We start from the raw sequence: 17,747 nt of genomic DNA on the forward strand, positions 1-17,747 counted from the left end.
AGCCGGGCGCTGGACCGACAGGTGTGGCCTGTAGCACGGGTGGTGCCAGGGCCCTGGGGCAGGCATTGCCCTGGGCGTCCCCTGGCTGTCCCCTGTCCCTCATCCTGGCTGCTGTGCCACCTGCACCGGGCCTGCGAGCAAGGCTGGGCCCTGACCAAGAGCCATCTGTGTGCAGGGTGTTGTGGAGCGAAGGCAAGTGAACGACCACTGGAGCCCAGACCAAATTAAAATTTAGGGAGCCTTTATTAGCCGGGCGGCCGGACGACCCCAGCGACTGCTCTACCATTCTCCACGCAGAGAGACCAGAGAGCAGCAGCGACCCTTTGTGTAGGACCGCTTTTAAGCACATTAACCACATCCGGTTTTTGCAGAACAAGTAACCCAAGACAAAACAGTTTTTCCCAAGCAACGTCAGAGTCATGCCAATGACGACCATGTTATTCACAGGGTCATCCTGTTCTTCAGAAGGCTGACAGTGTTCTATGAGAGAAGGCCTACGTGCTGGGAAGGGGCCATGAGACCCTATCTCAAGGCCTGGCCTGGTGTCAGCACTGACATCTCTATCTGGGGCACAGTCCACGGCCTCTCTGGAAGCATGCTCAAAAATTCCCACTCTCCAACACTGGGGATGTGGCCCCCCCCCCCCCCCCCCCCCGCTGGAACCCCCTCCTAGGAGACACAGGCAGCCTCAGCCCTGTCCCCTCAGCAGGCCCACACTTCCCAGGGCATTCCAATCTGGAATCCCCACCTGCTGCTGGGCAGGTGAAGGGCCAGTGGGTGGGCCACCTACTGCTGCTGCCACTGGCCAGCTCAGGTCCAAGGCCACTCCTAGCCCTTGGGTCTCTGGCCCCGCCCCCTCCCAGTCTCTCATAAGCTTCTCCTGCCTGCCCTGTGGTGGGGAGGGGTTGGGGGGAGATGCTGGACCCACAACACACAGGAACAGGTCCTTGGCCAGACCAGGTGGTGGCTAGTAGGTCCTTTTAGGAGCCCACCTTGTCTTCGTGGGGCTGGATCCCAGGGAGCCCCTGGGCCTGTGCCCACCCTTCTGGCCTGGAAACCTCCCTCTGACCCCTCAAGACCTCAGCCCCTCTTAGGTCTCATCATCCCTGCTGGCTCAGCTGTGGCCCTGATCACAAGGACCTGACCCTCCGCTCACACCCTCTGAATGTGTGAGGTCACTTGTACCCTGAGCCATCCTGACCCCAGAGCAGGACCCGTCTCACTCTGGAAACCTCTGCCTTGTGGGGACTGCCATCGGCCAGGATGGCCCTGGGCCCTCGCAACCTTGATTTTTAGGAATCCAAACAAAAGTAATTCTTACGGATCTGTCACTTCGTAAACTGATCTATGGTTAATACACTCTGTCAGCCCCGGAAAAAAAAAAAAATATATATATATATATATATATCCTGGGGGGGGGGGGAAATATATATATATATATATCTATATATATATATATATTAGAGGCCCGGTGCATGAATTTGTGCATGGGTGGGGTCTGGCCAGCCTGGCCAGGGGGAGGGGACATGGGTGGTTGGCTGGCCTGCCTGCTGGTCGAACTCCTGGTCGAGGGGACAATTTGCATATTAGCTTTTTATTATATAGGATATACACTGAGTGGCCAGATTATTATGCATTCAGAGGTCATAATAATCTGGCCACTCAATGTATATTAGTGGCCCAGTGCACGTAATTCATGCACTGGGGGGTGGGGGGGCAGTTCCCTCAGCCCAGCTGATCAGAGAGGCAGGGCTGGTCAGCAGCCGCCCCAGGCTGCTGGCAAGTGGGCTGAACTGCTGACCTCTCTCCCAGGGCCTCACCAGCAGCCTGGAGTGACTGCTGATCAGCCCTGCCTCTATCTCTCTCCGTGAGGTCAGCAGTTCAGCCTGCCTGGCAGTCCTCGCCCAGTCGAGCCTGCTGTGCGCAGCCTGGCATTCAGTTGTCCCTTCAGTCGTTTTGGACATTACGGACTCTGGCTCTTTATATACACTGAGTGGCCAGATTATTATGATCTCTGAATGCATACTAATCTGACCACTCTGTGTGTGTGTGTGTGTGTGTGTGTGTGTGTATGTATATGTGTATGTATGTGTGTGTATATATATATTAGAGGCCCAGTGCATGAATTTGTGCTGGGTGGTTGGCCAGCCTGCCTGCTGGTTGCACTCCTGGTCAAGGGGACAATTTGCATATTAGCCTTTTATTATATAGGATATACACTGAGTGGCCAGATTATTATGTATTCAGATATCATAATAATCTGGCCACTCAGGATAGATAGATAGATAGATAGATAGATAGATAGATTTTAAAAGATTTTATCAAAATAAAGAATATGTCACCAGGAAAAAATAATAAAGGCATATACTAGTAAACAATGAAAGAAAAAGTTTATTCTGCTAACTCAATATCTAATTAAACCACAGACTGAAGCCTCAGTTTGGGTGAGATAATGAGCTAGCAAACCATCTCTGTGATGAACCTGACAGGAATTTACATCAGTGATTCTGGAGAAGCCATAGGTAAATAGGCTTATCTAGGAGTGGGATTTTTGAATTTACCTGTAAAGCTGTTTTAACAAAGTTTCTCCACAAGACCTAAGCTAGTGCAGGAGAAAACTGGATTTAGGAAACTACCAATAGCTAATTTTTGCATCTACTAACAATAACATTTTCATTCCAGAGACTATCTCTGTGAAACTTACCACATTCTTATCAGACAGCAAAATACAGCTGAAACTAGTTGTAAACAGCAAAACACTGCAGAAAGTAGTTGTGAAGAGCATTAACATGGGGGAGGAGATGTTAACTATATCTCTAACACTTTTATTTTAAAAACTAGAGGCCCAGTGCATGAAATTCATGCAGTGGGGGGAGGGTGTCCCTCAGCCCAGCCTGTACCCTCTCTAATCCAGGACATCTCTCTTGCAATCCGGGATCGCTGGCTCCTAACCGCTCACCTGCCTGCCAGCCTGATTGCCCCTAACTGCCCTCACCTGCCAGCCTGGTCACCCCTAACTGCCCTCCCCTGCCAGCCTGGTTGCTGCTAACCGCCTCTGCCTCGGCCCCCGCCGTTGGGGCTTTGTCCAGATGGTATTACCCTTTTATTAGTATAGATGAAGTCTTAGGACAAATGTGACAAATATTAATTGTCAATTCTGGGTGTTGGTACATGATTATATGTATTTGAATTATTCTTTGTATGGTTGATGTAAGAAACATACAAACCTGTAGAGAATTTTTATGAGTTTATTTGAGCCAAACTGATGACATATACCAGGGAGCAAAATCTCCAGAGAGTAAAAGTTTTGCAGATTCTTTTATGTATTTGTAATTAAGGAGGGAATAAAAGGAAGATTACCTGATGGTGGAAGAAAGCAAGGTAGGGATTGGATTACATGATGGTTAACATTATTTGCTCTCTGAATGAGAGTTAGAATTTATTTCAAAGGTATGTTAACCTGGATGCACAGAAACAATGAACAAGAAGGTATACACCCTTGAGGGAGGGGTTGGGGCTGGGAGGAGGGGGAGAATGGGAGATATTTGTAATACTGTCAACAATAAAAAAATATTTTTAAAAAAGAAGGTATAAAAAAAATAATAAAATAAAATAAAAAAGAAGGTATATGGCTGGGGTGTGACTACACATTGTTTTCTACCCATTTAGGAATTTATGATCAGGTCACCTCCTGAGATTACTTTACATACAGCCACTTTTTTCCCATCCACGGTACTTTTCTGTGTCTTTTTAAATATATATTTTATTGATTTCAGAGAGAAAGGGAGAGAGAGAAAAAAACATCAGTGATGAGAGAGAATCATTGATTGGCTGCCTCCTGCACACCCACACTGGAGATTGAGCCCACAACCTGACCATGTGCCCTGAACAGGAATGAAACCGTTGACCTGATTCATGGATTGGTGTTCAACCACTGAGTGGCACCAGCTGGGCATTTCTCTGTATTTTTAATGTCTCAAAATTATGATAAATAAATAGATATCAGCACATTGATCTGAACAATGCTTTATCTGTTCCAAACATGAATTTCATAAATTATTATACACATGTCATTAGATTTCTGCTTTCACTCCCCTACCTGTCGTTTGCAGGACATTGTAAAAATTAATGGGAGGAGGGATTGTAATCCAAAAGAGTGAATATGTATCACCTCATCCTGACCTAGAGATGATAGAAGGAGACATAACCCTGGAAATCTGTCTCTGGGATTGTAAAGAATGAAGTCATTAATGCAAAAACTAGCAAGATGAGAGAAACCTATCATCTGGTTTAGCTCAGCTCATTAGAATACTGAACAAGAAAAGGTCAATTTCTTGGATTTCTGTTGCCCTAAAGTTTTACCATCCTGTGCCCAAATCTTCCTCTTATGAAATATTAACAGTTTTATCAAATATGTGTTCCAATCTGTCATACACTACAAAGAACATTACAGCCCTAGCCGGTTTGGCTCAGTAGATAGAGCATCAACCTGTGAACTGAAGGGTCCCAGGTTCAATTCCAGTCAAGAGCACATGCCCAGGTTGTGGGCTTGATCCCCAGTAGGGGACGTGCAGGAGGCAGCCGATCAACGATTCTCTCTCATCATTGATGTTTCTATCTCTTCCTTCCTCTCTGAAATCAATAAAAAATATATTAAAAGAAAAAAGAATATTACATTCTAGTAGAGCTGGAAAACAATTTGTTAGCCTTAAAAATGTGGACCATTGCCCGGCCAGTGTGGCTCAATGGTTGAGCATCGACCTGTGAACCAGGAGGTCACGGTTGAATTCCAGGTTAAGGCACATGCCCCGGTTGTGGCCTCAATCCTTAGTGGGGGTCATGCAGGAGGCAGCCAATCGATGATTCTCTCTCATCATTGATGTTTCTATCTCTCTCCCTCTTGAGAAATCAATTAAAATATTTTTTAAAATGTAGACCATTGCTATCAATAGGACAAACCAACAGGTGCTTCACTAAGGACACACTACACATGTAGTTTTTCTGTAATGCATAACTTGAATATAATTATGAGGAAATGGACAGAAAAAAACAAATTGAGAGATTTTTTTCTTTAAAAAATATTTTTATTGATTTCAGAGAGGAAGAGATAGAAACATCAATGATGAGAGAGAATCATGGCTGCCCCCTGCTGGGGATTGAGCCCGCAACCTGGTCTTGTGTCCTGACCAGGAATCAAGCCTGGACCCTTCAGTCCACAGGCCAAGGCTCTATCCACTGAGCCAAACCAGCCAGGGCTTGAGGGATTTTCTAGAACTCGCCTCTTCAAACGTTTTGTACTCTTCAAAAATGTCATTATCAGGACTTGGCTAGATAGTTTGGTTGGTTAAAGCGTTGTCCCTACCCAGGGGTGGGGAATTTTTTGCCAAGGGCCATTTAGATATTTATAACATCACTAAAGGCCCAGTGCACGGGATTTGTGCACTGATGGGGGCGTGGGCAGCGGGGATCGCCTGCTTTGGGGTTACCGCTCATCCCAGTTAGCCAAGCAGCGCTCCCACTGTGGGAGTGCACTGACCACCAGGGGGCAGCTCCTGCGTTGAGCGTCTGCCCCCGGTTGGTCAGTGTGCATCATAGCAACTGGTCAACGGGTCGTTCTGGTCATTCTGCCGTTCAGTCGCTGGGCTTTTATTATATAGGATTTGTGGGCCATATAAAATTATCAACTTAAAAATTAGCCTGTTATATTTGGTCAAACATTTAATTAACTCAACACTACTGTCTCGGCAGGGCCAGACCAAATGATTTCTCAGGTCTCATACTGGACATTTTCCACCCCTGCATTGTTTATCCTGCTGATCTCAGCACTGAATAAGAGCTGTGGCTCACTGCCAGTGCCCAGCATCATGAGAGAGTATCATACCTCGTATTGCATATCACTAGCCTGGGAAAAGATCAAAATTCAAAATCTAAAGAATAGTTTCTACTGAAAGCATATTGCTTTCCCATTATCATAAAATAAAATAAAAATCCTAAGTCTAGCTATTGTAAGTTGAGATTGTAGGTGTATGAAAAGTGATAAGGCAAATATAGCAAAATGTTTACAATTGGTGGATCTAGGTGAAGGCAATTGATTGTACTATTCTTACAACTTATTGTATTTGAAATTTCTTCAAAATAAAATGTTAGTATTATGTGTGAGCACCTGGCCGGTGAGTCTTAGTGGTTGAGCATTGGCCCATGCATCAAGAAGTCACCAGTTTGATTTCCAGTTAGGGTACATGCTGTGGTTTTGGGCTCGATACCCAGCAGGAGGTAGACAATTGATGTTAATGTTTCTCTATCATCAATGTTTTTATCTCTCTCTCTCCCTCTCCCTTTCTCTCTAAAAAAATTTAATAAAAACATATTTTTAAAAATGTGTGTGCGCCGAAACCGGTTTGGCTCAGTGGATAGAGCGTCGTCCTGCGGACTGAAGGGTCCCAGGTTCGATTCCAGTCAAGGGCATGTACCTTGGTTGCGGGCACATCCCCAGTAAGGGGTGTGCAGGAGGCAGCTGATTGATGTTTCTCTCTCATCAATGTTTCTAACTCTCTATCCCTCTCCATTCCTCTCTGTAAAAAATCAATAATAAAAAAAATGTGTGTGCACCCTGGCAGGTGTGACTCAGTTGGTTGAAGTGTTGTCCCGTACACCAAAAGGTGTTGGATTCTATTCCCAGACAAGGCACATACACATACCCAGGTTGCGGGTTCACTTGCCAGTTGGAACATGGGTGCAGGAGACAATAGATTAATCTCTCTCTCTCTCTCTCTCTCTCTCTCTCTCAAATCAATAAAAAATGTATCATCAGTGAGGATTAAAAAAAAAAGAATGTATGAACCCTTTAACCAATAAGTCTACTACTAGGAGTCTATCCTAAAAATAATATTTTCAAGTCTTTGCTTCTGTAGCTTGGGGGGGGGGGGAGTTTGAAGCAAATAAGACTGGAGGAATTTCTGCCCTAATTTTCTGAATAAGTCCCTCTAAGTGTTTTTTGGGAATGGTGTTAAAAAAGGCATAGAGCCATTCAGAAGAATTCGAAATAAACTATGTTGATACTCCACCCTAAAGGATGTGGAGCATCACTCCTCACTCCTTAGTACTTCCTTCTAAAGAGTATAGTAAAGGGTGTGTGTGTAACTTTACAGTGGAGAAACCTGACAAAAACTACATCAGCCAGGCCATAAGGTCAACACCAATAGTAAAAAATGATGTTGAGCCCTGGCCGGTGTTGTTCAGTGGTTGGTGTCATTGGCCCACAAACATTTAAATTAGAAATAGTTGGGCAATTATCTTAAGTTTCATCTTGGGTCTTGGGTTTGATTCCCAGTCAAGGGCAGTTACCTTGGTTGCAATCCAATCCCTGGCCACTGCCATGGGTCCTAGCCATGCGGGAGACAACCACTTCATGTATCTCTCTTTTTTTTCTCTCTCTCTCCCTCCTTTCCACTCTCTAGAAAATCAATAGAAAAAATATCCTTGGGTGAGGATTAACAAAAAAGAAAAGAAAGTCATAAAAAATGTTGACAGCATGAATCCTTGATAAGACATGATAAAAATGGCACTTTTACATCTGTGATCTTCCTACCAAAAACCCATAACTCACAATCAATCATGAGAAAATTTCCAGTAGAGGTGCATCCTACAATATACCTAATTAGTACCCTCAAAACTTCCAAGGACATCAAATACAAGGAAAGGTTGAGAAATTGTCACAGTAAAGAGGAAATTTAGGAGACATAACTAAGCAAAATGGAGTATCTTGGAACAGAAAAGGGCATTGGATTAAAACTAAGGAAATCCAAATAAATTATTGACATTAGTTAATACACCAATATTGGTTAATTAACCATACCAAATATATTACACTAATGTAAGATATTAATAACTGGGGAAACTGGAAAACAAACTCTCATATTTGTGGCCAAAAAACATTAATAGGGGAACTGTTTGAGGGTGACAAAGATATCTATCTGATTACTCTCTGCTCTATCTGCTTAATTTTTCTATAAATCTAAATAAAATCTATTAATAGGCTAGCCTGTTTGGCTCAGTGGATAGAGCAGTTGGCCCTCAGACCTGTAGCTCAGTTGCAGGCATGATCCTTGGCCCTGGTGGGGAGTGTGCAAAGGCAACCAATTGAGGCTTCTCTCCTGTATCTCTCCCCCTCCCTTCCACTCTCTCTAAAAATCAATGGAAAAATATCCTCAGGTGAGGATTAACAACAACAAAAAATTAATAAGTATTATCGAGTTTCCTTCCAATAAGACCAAGAAAGTAAAATACTAAATTGTCTTTTTGTATAAATAAAATATTTAAACTTTTTATTTAATTTATTTTTAATTTCTTTATTAATTAAGGTATTACATATGTCCTTATTCCCCCATTACCCCTTCAAACCCCCCCCCCCTTCATGCCCTTACCCCCCTGTTGTCTGTGTCCATTGGTTAGGCTTACATGCATGCATACAAGTCCTTTGGTTGATCTGTCCCTCTTACCCCCACCCTCCCCTACCTTCCCTCTGAGGTTTGACAGTATGATCGATGCTTCTCTGTCTCTAGATCTGTTTTTGTTCATCAGTTTATGTTGTTCATTATATTCCATAAATGAGTGGGATCATGTGATATTTATCTTTCTCTGCCTGGCTTATTTCACTTAGCATAATGCTCTCCAGTTCCATCCATGCTGCTGCAAATGGTAAGAATACCTTCTTTTTTCAGCAGCGTAGTATTCCATTGTGTAGATGTACCACAGTTTTCTAATCCACTCATCTGCTGATGGGCACCTAGGCTGTTTCCAAATCTTAGCTATGGTGAATTGTGCTGCTATGAACATAGTGGTGCATATATCCTTTCGGATTGGTGTTTCTAGTTTCTTTGGATATATTCCCAGGAGTGGGATCACTGGGTCAAATGGGAGTTCCATTTTTAGTTTTTTGAGGAAACTCCATACTGTTCTCCACAGTGGCTGCACCAGTCTGCATTCCCACCAGCAGTGCATGAGGGTTCCTTTTTCTCTGCATCCTCACCAGCTCTTGTCGTTTGTCGATTTGTTGATAGCCATTCTGGCAGGTGTGAGATGGTACCGTATTGTCCTTTTGATTTGCATCTCTTGGATAATTAGCGACTTTGAGCAGGTTTTCATATGTCTCTTGGCCTTCCTTCTGTCTTCTTTCGAAAAGTATCTATTTAGGTCTGTTGCCCATTTTTTGATTGGGTTGTTTATCTTCCTTTTGTTAAGTTGTATGAGTTCCCTGTAAATAATATTTAAACTTTAAAAAGATATTTTTTATTGATTTCAGAGAGAAAGGGAGAGGAAGAGAGAGATGGAAACATCAATGATGAGAGATAATAATTGATCTGCCGGTCCCTGCATGCCCCCCACTGGGGATGGAGCCGGCAACCCAGGCATGTGCCCTTGATCGGAATCAAATGTGGGACCTTTCAGTTCGCAGGAGGATGCTCTACGCACTGAGCAAAACCGGCTAGGGCAAAGTATTTATTTATTTATTTATTTATTTATTTTAGGGCAAAATACTTAAACTTTTTAAAAAAACTGCAAGGGCTGTAAGACTGGAGAAATTCACACAGCTTCACTAACTTCAAATGCCAGAATGCCTGACCTTCCCTCTTTCATTGGTACGAAAGCTGCTGAGGAAAAGAGCCCGGAGAAATGACCCGCAAACGTCAGAGCGGAGGCCACGCCGCCCCGTGTTAGCTCTGGCGGGCGGGGCAGGACTTCCGGAGGCCTGCTCTTTTCCTACTGGCTGAGGAGGCTCACGTGCCCGGCTGCGCGGTCACGCGACCGGAACCGGAACCTGGGATTATAAAGCAAAGGGAAGAGGAACCTGCGCCGGCGTTTCCTTTCCCTTCCTCCACCGTCCGTCTCCTTCAGGCCCAAGCTCGAGCTGCTCGCCCACCGGCCCGGCATCGCCTTCGCCATGGCCCTCAGCGATGCTGACGTGCAAAAGCAGGTGAGGGGCTGGGGGCGGGCCCCGCGAGCTTGCGGAGCCGCCGGGGTGGTGGCCGGACCCCGGCTCTGGGAAGGCGCCGCCTTGTCAGCCCAGAAGCCGAGGAGGGTCCTTGCCCCAGACCGGTGTCCTGGTGGTTTGTCCGCGGGAGGGCCTCCGGCTAGTCCGGGAATAGCCTCGGAACTCGTGCCTTCTGCTTGAAACGTGCGGGCCGCCTGCTCGAACGCTCTCCGGGTCTTGCTTCGTCTCCCTATTTAACCATGGTAGCTGCTGTGCTTGGTAGAGCAGAGAGTTGAAAACGAGGGTTGAAATGCAAATTGAATGCAAGGGTTGAAAATACCTTTTTCACTTGGTTTTTAACTCTGATGGAAGGGTTTACAATACGCGAAAACAAAGTGCTGAGGGGAGAGCTGCTTTCAGTTTTTGAGGTCATTCATGTTCATGAACTGTTGATTTTCATTTTGGAGGAGGCTCCTGTCACAGTGAATTGTACGGTTGATCTCCCATCAGTCTGCACATTAATGTTTGTCAAGCCCTGGCGGGTGTGGCTCAGTGGATAAGAGCGTCGGCCTGCCGACTGAAGGGTCCGGGGTTTGATTCCGGTCAAGGGCACAAGCCGGGCTGCGGGCTCCATCCCCAGTGTGGAGTATGCAGGAGGCCGCCGACCGATGATTCTCTCTGACCATTGATGTTTCTCTCTCTCTTCCTCTCTGTAATAAGTAGAAATATATTTTTTAAAATTGTCAAATGCAGAACTCATATATATATATACACACACACACACACACACACACACACACACACATATATATATATATTTATGAGCCCCAGCGCCTAAACAGTGTTTGGCATAAAGTAGATGAGTCAAGGTTTTATGGGAAACATTGTTTGAATGTACGTTAGTTTTGCAAGTGGGAAACTAATTTTTTCCATCATCATTTATCGCCTCTATGCCCTCTTCTACCTCCACCCATGCCCCTCACCCCAAAGCTTTAGTGTTTTATTAATTAATTTTAAATATATTTTTATTGATTTCAGAGGAAGAGAGAGATAGAAACATCAATGATGAGAGAGAATCATTGATTGGCTGCCTCCGGCACCCCCCCCCCCCCCATACTGGGGATCGACCCCACAACCTGGGCATGTGCCCTTGATCGGAATCGAACCGGGACCCTTCAGTCCACAGGCCAACGCTCTATCCACTGAACCAAAACAGCTAGGGCTTAGTGTTTTGTGCTTTTTTTTTTAAATGAACCATACCTTCAAGTTTGTAGGCAGTAAGGAGTGCAAAAGTCTCTCAGGAGAATATTGTGGCGTCTAAAGGCCTATAACATGAGAGAGAAAAAATGGTTTCCATTTGTCCTGCCAATAGATCCTCTGAAATTAGGGTCCTTGCATTTAAGAATCATATTGCCAATAGGTTTTTCAGAAAAGGAAGTTTAAGGCTGCAATTTAATCTCTGCATAATTTAGAGAACTAAGTCTACTTCTTTTTGAAGTAGTAGGAAAATTCCCTGACTAAAGCTCACTCACTGGCTTATGAATATTCGTAGATGAGCAATACGATGATTTTTTCTTTGATTTTTCCATTTCCTTGAAAATACCTTTGCATTTTATTCTTTTTTTTTTTTTTTTTTTTAAATATATTTTATTGATTTTTTACAGAGAGGAAGAGAGAGGGATAGAGAGTTAGAAACATCGATGAGAGAGAAACATCGACCAGCTGCCTCCTGCACACCCCCTACTGGGGATGTGCCCGCAACCAAGGTACATGCCCCCGACCGGAATCGAACCCGGGACCTTTGAGTCCGCAGGCCAACGCTCTATGCACTGAGCCAAACCGGTTTCGGCTGCATTTTATTCTTAACCTAATATGCACTAAGAAGAATGGATTGTTTCTTCATTTTAGTGGTTCTTGTGCTAATCACAAAATAAAAAAGGGTGACAAAAATAGCATCTGTGGAGAATTTCAAGAAATCCTTCAATATTCTTACAGAACAGTGAGCTTTTTGAACATTTATCACTGCTGCTTTAATTTTTACTGTAGGTAAACTTGATATAGTGGAAAAGTACAATGCCCTCCAGATACGTTAGTAAGTCCAGTCATTAGTACTGATTCTCTTCTTACTCTTGTTCCTTTGTCTTCCCTCCCTTGTTATAATATACTGAAGACTAAGGCTTTCATAGGAAAAATATAAAGGTAAAGCAGTTTATTTCCTTGGAATGTAGGCCAAAACCATTTTTTCTTTCTGTAAAATTGAAAGAATGAGGAAATCTGCCTGTACCCCTGGCACATAAAAGCTCCTGCAGGGCAGTGTGTTTTGTTTCCTGTATTTTCAGCTGTGAATAGGCCAAACACTAAGCACATAGTAGTGTTTAATAAACTCTAGATTCCCTTACTACCTCCCCATTGTATAAAATACTTGTATATCGCCCTGGCCAGTGTTGCTCATTGGTTGGGCGTCACCCCATGTACCGAAAGGTTGCCAGTTCCATTCCTGATCTGGGCATGTGCCCAGGTTGCATGCTCGATCTTCCGTGGTGTTTCTCTCCCTTTCTCTTCCTCTCTCTCAAAATTAATTAAAAGTCTTAAAAAAGTACTTGTATATATTTGTTTTTCTGTCTGGGGAGTATGGTCCTTTATTTCATCAGATTTTCAAAGGAATCTATCTGACTCCAAAAAATTAAATTACTGGGTTAGCTGGAGGAAGAAAGTATTTTTTAAAGCTCAGGTTTTTCTGCCTTTGGGGTGGAGCTAAATGTCCTTAAGGGATTGACTGTTTCTCTTGTTGGAATTCTTAAGGAGAAAATATGATCATGTTGACTGTAAACAGGCTTCTCTGACCTGGGTTAAAATAGTGTTGTTTTGCTCTAGGCTGTCAGTTCTGGTAGCAAATAGTTCAGCTTGAGTGGTGAAGGCAGATAATGCTGGTTTGAATCAGGGTTTTCACCCACACAGGCCAAATATGCCCTGTAGTATTTATAAACATCTGATTTGATTACCATATTTAGTTAAATTACTTTTAAAATTCCAGACTGAGTTCACTGAGGCTTCAAACTGAACTGGGGGAACTACCATTCTCACCACAACCACACACATGGATTTATAGGGGGCTAATCCTTTTTGCAAGGTCACAGAGATTTTTCTATACAGGTAACTCTGGATTAGGTGCCCTGAATATTTTAAAACCTTGAGATTTTACAAGTATTGTGTTACTTAAAAAAAATTTTTTTTCATTGATTTCAGAGAGAGAAAGGGAGAGGGCGGGGGGAGAGAGACATCAATTTGTTGTTCCACTTATATATGCATTCATTGGTTGATTCTTGTGTCCTGAACAGGGATTGAACCTCCAACTTTGGCCTATCTGGAAGATGCTCTAACCAACTGAGCTACCTGGCCAGGGCCACACACTGTAATCTTTTGACCAATTTATATATTTTTGGGACTAAACATCAATTTAATTGAATAATTCTAATTTAATAGTTTCATTTCACATAGGAGGAAAACCCATCAACTTGTCAAAATACGGCATTCTCAAATAGTTATGGTAAGACCAAAATGCTCATCAAGGTTAAAAGAAGTAAAATCAATAATAATAAAAGTGTAACATGCTAATTAGACTGGACAGCCAAATGACCTCCTGGACGAAGCTGCCATGGCAGGGGCCGAGACAGAGGTGGTTAGGGGTGATCAGGCAGGCAGGTGAGCAGTTGGGAGTGATCAGGCAGGCAGGCAGAGTGGTTAGGGGCAATCAGGCAGGCAGGTGAGCAGTGAGGGGTGATCAGGCAGGCAGTCAGGCAAGTGGTTAGGAGCCAGCGGTCCTGAATTGCAAGAGGGATGTGCGACTGTGGCAGTTGGACATCCTTCCAGAGGTCCTGGATTGTGAGAGGGTGCAGGGTGCAGGCCAGGCTGAGGGGACCCCTGCCCGCCCCCCGTGCATTAATTTCATGCACCGGGCCTCTAGTATAATATATTTCCCTAAGCATTTATATCAGTTTGTAAAGTTTGATTTTCAATGAAAATGAAATATCTAATGTTCTCTTTAGAAATACTTAGTTCTGGCCTGCAGTTTTCAGCATTATCCTTTTAATGTTAAATTTAATTATAAAACTATAATTAACTCATTTTCAACATGCCAGTTCAGAGGAAAATATCTGCATTTCCAGGATTTTGTTGCGGTTATATATTTTTAAATAAAAAATTACAAAAACTTGATTTTATCCTAAAAATTTCAGTGGCACATTTTCTATAAAAGGTATTTCCTAGGGACCAGTTTCAGTGTACTGTGATTTGTGTGAATGCCTTGTATAATGGATGTTCTGAGTAACAATTCCACACTGGAATCTCTTTTATTAGATCTTCTATTTTCTTAGGAGAAGCTTCATTTTTATTATTATTTTTTAAATATATCTTTATTGATTTCAGAGAGGAAAGGAGAGGGAGAGAGAGAGAGAGAGAAACATCAATGATGAGAAAGAATCATTGATTGGCTGCCCACAACCGGGGATTGAGCCCGAAACCCGAGCATGTGCCCTTGACCAGAATCCAACCTGGGACCCTTCAGTCCACAGGCTGATGCTCGGTCCACTGAGCCAAACTGGGTAGGGCACATTTTTATTACTTTTGAATTCTTTATTTTTATTCTGGCTGCTTCTAATGCTCTGGTATTATTTTTAAAAACTTGCTGTCTTGTCCTGTGCAATGTTTTAAAGAGCTGTAAAACCTTGGCTACCCCACCCTCCTACCCATGTCTCCTCACTGCGGTGGCTACTTCTCCAGGGGACGAGTGGACCCCAGTTTTGTGTTACTTTTAAAATAGGCTCTAATTATCGTACTTATTTTGGTCGTCAAGAGTGGGATAGCTCCACTATTAAAATTTTTTCCTTCTAAACCATACTGTATATTTTCTTTAAGACATTGATTCCACAGGGTTGTTTTCTTAAGTCACTGTTTAAAAAATTTTATAAAACACATCACATAAAGTTTACCATCTTAACCTTTTGTTGTTGTTAATCCTCACCCAAGGACATTTTTTCCCATTGAGTTTTAGAGAGTGGGAGGGGTTGAGACAGAGAAAAACTTCCATGTGAAAGAGACAAGTTGATTGATTGCCTCCCACAGGCTCCCCACCAGGGCTGGGGATCGAGCCTACAACCTAGGTATGTGCCCTTGACCAGAATCAAACCTGAGACCCTTTAGTCTGTGGGCTGACGCTCTAACCACTGAATCAAACTGGCTAAGGGCATCTTAACCATTTTTAAGTGTACAGCTCAGTAGTGTTAAGAATGTTTATGTTCTTGTGAAACAAATCTTAACTCACTATGTGTATCTTAGATTTATGGTATCTGTGTTACATGGAGAAATTGGAAAACACGGAGAAGTTGGAAATGTTTCTGTATTGTTAAACTCTATAAAGTACTTGAGATATTTTAGAAGGCTTGAAACTACGAACATATTCCATTCATGCACCAATATTTATTGAGCAACTACTATGGTGGCAGTTCCATGTTCAGAGGTTACAGTGTGTGTTTTTTCTTTTTTTGTGTTTTATTGAAGTTACAGTGGTTTAAAAGATAACAAGCTGCCCTGGCCTGTTTGGCTCACTGGTTAGCTTGTAGGCCCGAAGACCGAAAGGTCATGGGTTCAATTCCTAGTCAAGAACACATATCTCCGTTGCAGGTTTGATCACCGTCTCAGTTGGGGTGCGTAGGGGAGGCCACTAATTGATTTGTCCCTCTCACATCAATGTTTCGCTCTCTCTCCCCCTCCTCCCTCCCTTCCACTCTCGAAAAATCAGTGGAAAAAATATCCTCGGGTGAAGATTAAAAAAAAAAAAAAGACAATCAGCGGCTTTTTGCTGTTGTTAATCCTCATCTGAGGATATTTTTTCCACTGATTTCCAAAGGGAAAATGGAAGGGGGGGAGGGAGGGAGGGGAGAAGAGAAAGAGGAAGAGGGAGAGGGAGAGGGAGAGGGAGAGGGAGAGGGAGAGGGAGAGAAAGGGAGAGAAACATCATTGTGAGAGAGACATATTCGATTGTTGCCTCCCACACGTGCCCTACCCGGCGGGGCAGGGAGTAAACCCACAATCCAGTTTCATGCCCTTATGGTTACTCAAACCCTCCATCTTTTGCTGTGCAGTCTGACGCTCTAACCACTGAGCATAGTGACCAGGGCAACTGCTTTTTTTTTTTTAATAAATCTTTATTGTTCAGATTTATTACAGTTGTTCCTCTTTTTCCCCCCCATAGCTACCCTCCACCCAATTCCCACCTCACCCCATGCCCTTACCCCCGCCCCCCCACCACTGTCTTCGGCCATGGGTGTAAGATTTTTGTCCATTTTCTTCCTGCACCCCCCTCACTCCCTTCCCCCTGAGAAATGTCAGTCCACTTCCCTTTCTATGTCCCTGAGTATTTTTTTTAAAATTTCTTTATTGATTAAGGTGTCACATATTTGTCCTCATCCCCCCATTCCAATCCCACACCCCTCCCCACGGATGCCCCCATCCCCCTGTTGTCTTTAACCATTGGTTAGGCTCGTATGCATGCACACAAGTCCTTTGGTTGATCTCTTCCCCCCTACCCCTACCCCCACCCCCACCCTTCCCTACCCTCCCTCTGAGGCCCGACAGTCCAGTCGATGCCTCCTTGTTTCTGGGTCTGTTCTTGTTCATCAGTCTATGTTGTTCATCATTTCCCCTAGATGAGTGAGATCATGTGTTACTAGAAATATACTTATAAGAACCGAATGTGAGACGAGCAATAATAGTTATGCTGACAGGCAAATGAATCAGTCTGTAGTGAGTTTCTTTCTGGACCAACAGATCTTTTGAGACCCAATTTCAATGTCCACCAGTTCCTTATATGTACATGTCGGCACTGACTTTTCAGTTCTGGATGGTGGACAAATGGTGGTAATGCAGGTCCGACTCCCTCTGGTTTGGTCTCGCCCGGACCCAGGGGCGCGGCTTCACCCGGACTCAGGGGCGCGTGGCCTCACCCGGAACCAGGGCCCAGCCTCACCTGGACCCTCCCTGAGTCTATTATATTCACCAGTTTATTCTGTTCATCAGATTTTTTATTCACTTGATTTTTAGATTCACTTGTTGATAGATATGTATTTGTTGTCACTTTGTTCATAATTTTTATCTTTACCTTTTTCTTCTTCTTCCTCTTTTTAAAGAATACCCTTCAGCATTTCATATAATACTGGTTTGGCAGTGATGAACTCTTTTAGCTTTTTCTTATCTGTGAAGCTCTTTGTCTGACTTTCAGTTCTAAATGATAGCTTTGCTGAGTAAAGTAATCTTGGTTGTAGGTTCTTGCTATTCATCACTTTGAATATTTCTTGCTACTCCCTTTTGGCCTGCATAGTTTCTGTTGAGAAATCAGCTGACAGTCGTATGGGTACTCCCTTGTAGGTAACTGTTTTTCTCTTGCTGCTTTTAAGATTCTCTCTTTGTCTTTTTCCCTTGGCATTTCAATTATGATGTGTCTTGGTGTGGTCCTCTTTGGATTCCTCTTGTTTGGAGTTCTCTGTGCTTCCTGGACTTGTAAGTCTATTTCTTTCACCAGGTGGGGGAAGTTTTCTGTCAGTATTTCTTCAAATAGGTTTTCATTATCTTGCTCTCTTTCTTCTGGCACCCACATAATTTGGATTTTGGTACACTTGAAGTTATCCCAGAGGCTTCTTACACTATCTTCATATTTTTGGATCCTTTTTTCTTTTTGCTTTTCTAGTTGGATATTTTTTTGCTTTTTTGTATTTCAAATCTT

General features: G+C 43.4%; 1 protein-coding gene across 3 annotated transcripts in view; it reads left to right on the forward strand.

Moving 5' to 3' along the window:
• Window positions 1-9,809: 9,809 nt before the first annotated feature.
• ATP6V1E1 (ATPase H+ transporting V1 subunit E1) overlaps window positions 9,810-17,747 on the forward strand; it is a 54,049-nt gene continuing 46,111 nt past the window's right edge. For 2 of the 3 annotated variants that reach the window (XM_054718670.1, XM_054718671.1), the window contains exon 1: window positions 9,811-9,973. In XM_054718670.1, the coding sequence (XP_054574645.1) occupies window positions 9,941-9,973 (33 nt within the window). In that variant the 5' untranslated portion in view covers window positions 9,811-9,940. Of the gene's footprint in view, window positions 9,974-17,747 lie in introns of all 3 variants that reach the window. The other variant, XM_054718672.1, reaches the window with a different exon arrangement.

The sequence above is a fragment of the Eptesicus fuscus genome, chromosome 7, assembly GCF_027574615.1.
Source record: "Eptesicus fuscus isolate TK198812 chromosome 7, DD_ASM_mEF_20220401, whole genome shotgun sequence".
In the NCBI taxonomy this organism is placed as follows: domain Eukaryota; kingdom Metazoa; phylum Chordata; class Mammalia; order Chiroptera; family Vespertilionidae; genus Eptesicus; species Eptesicus fuscus.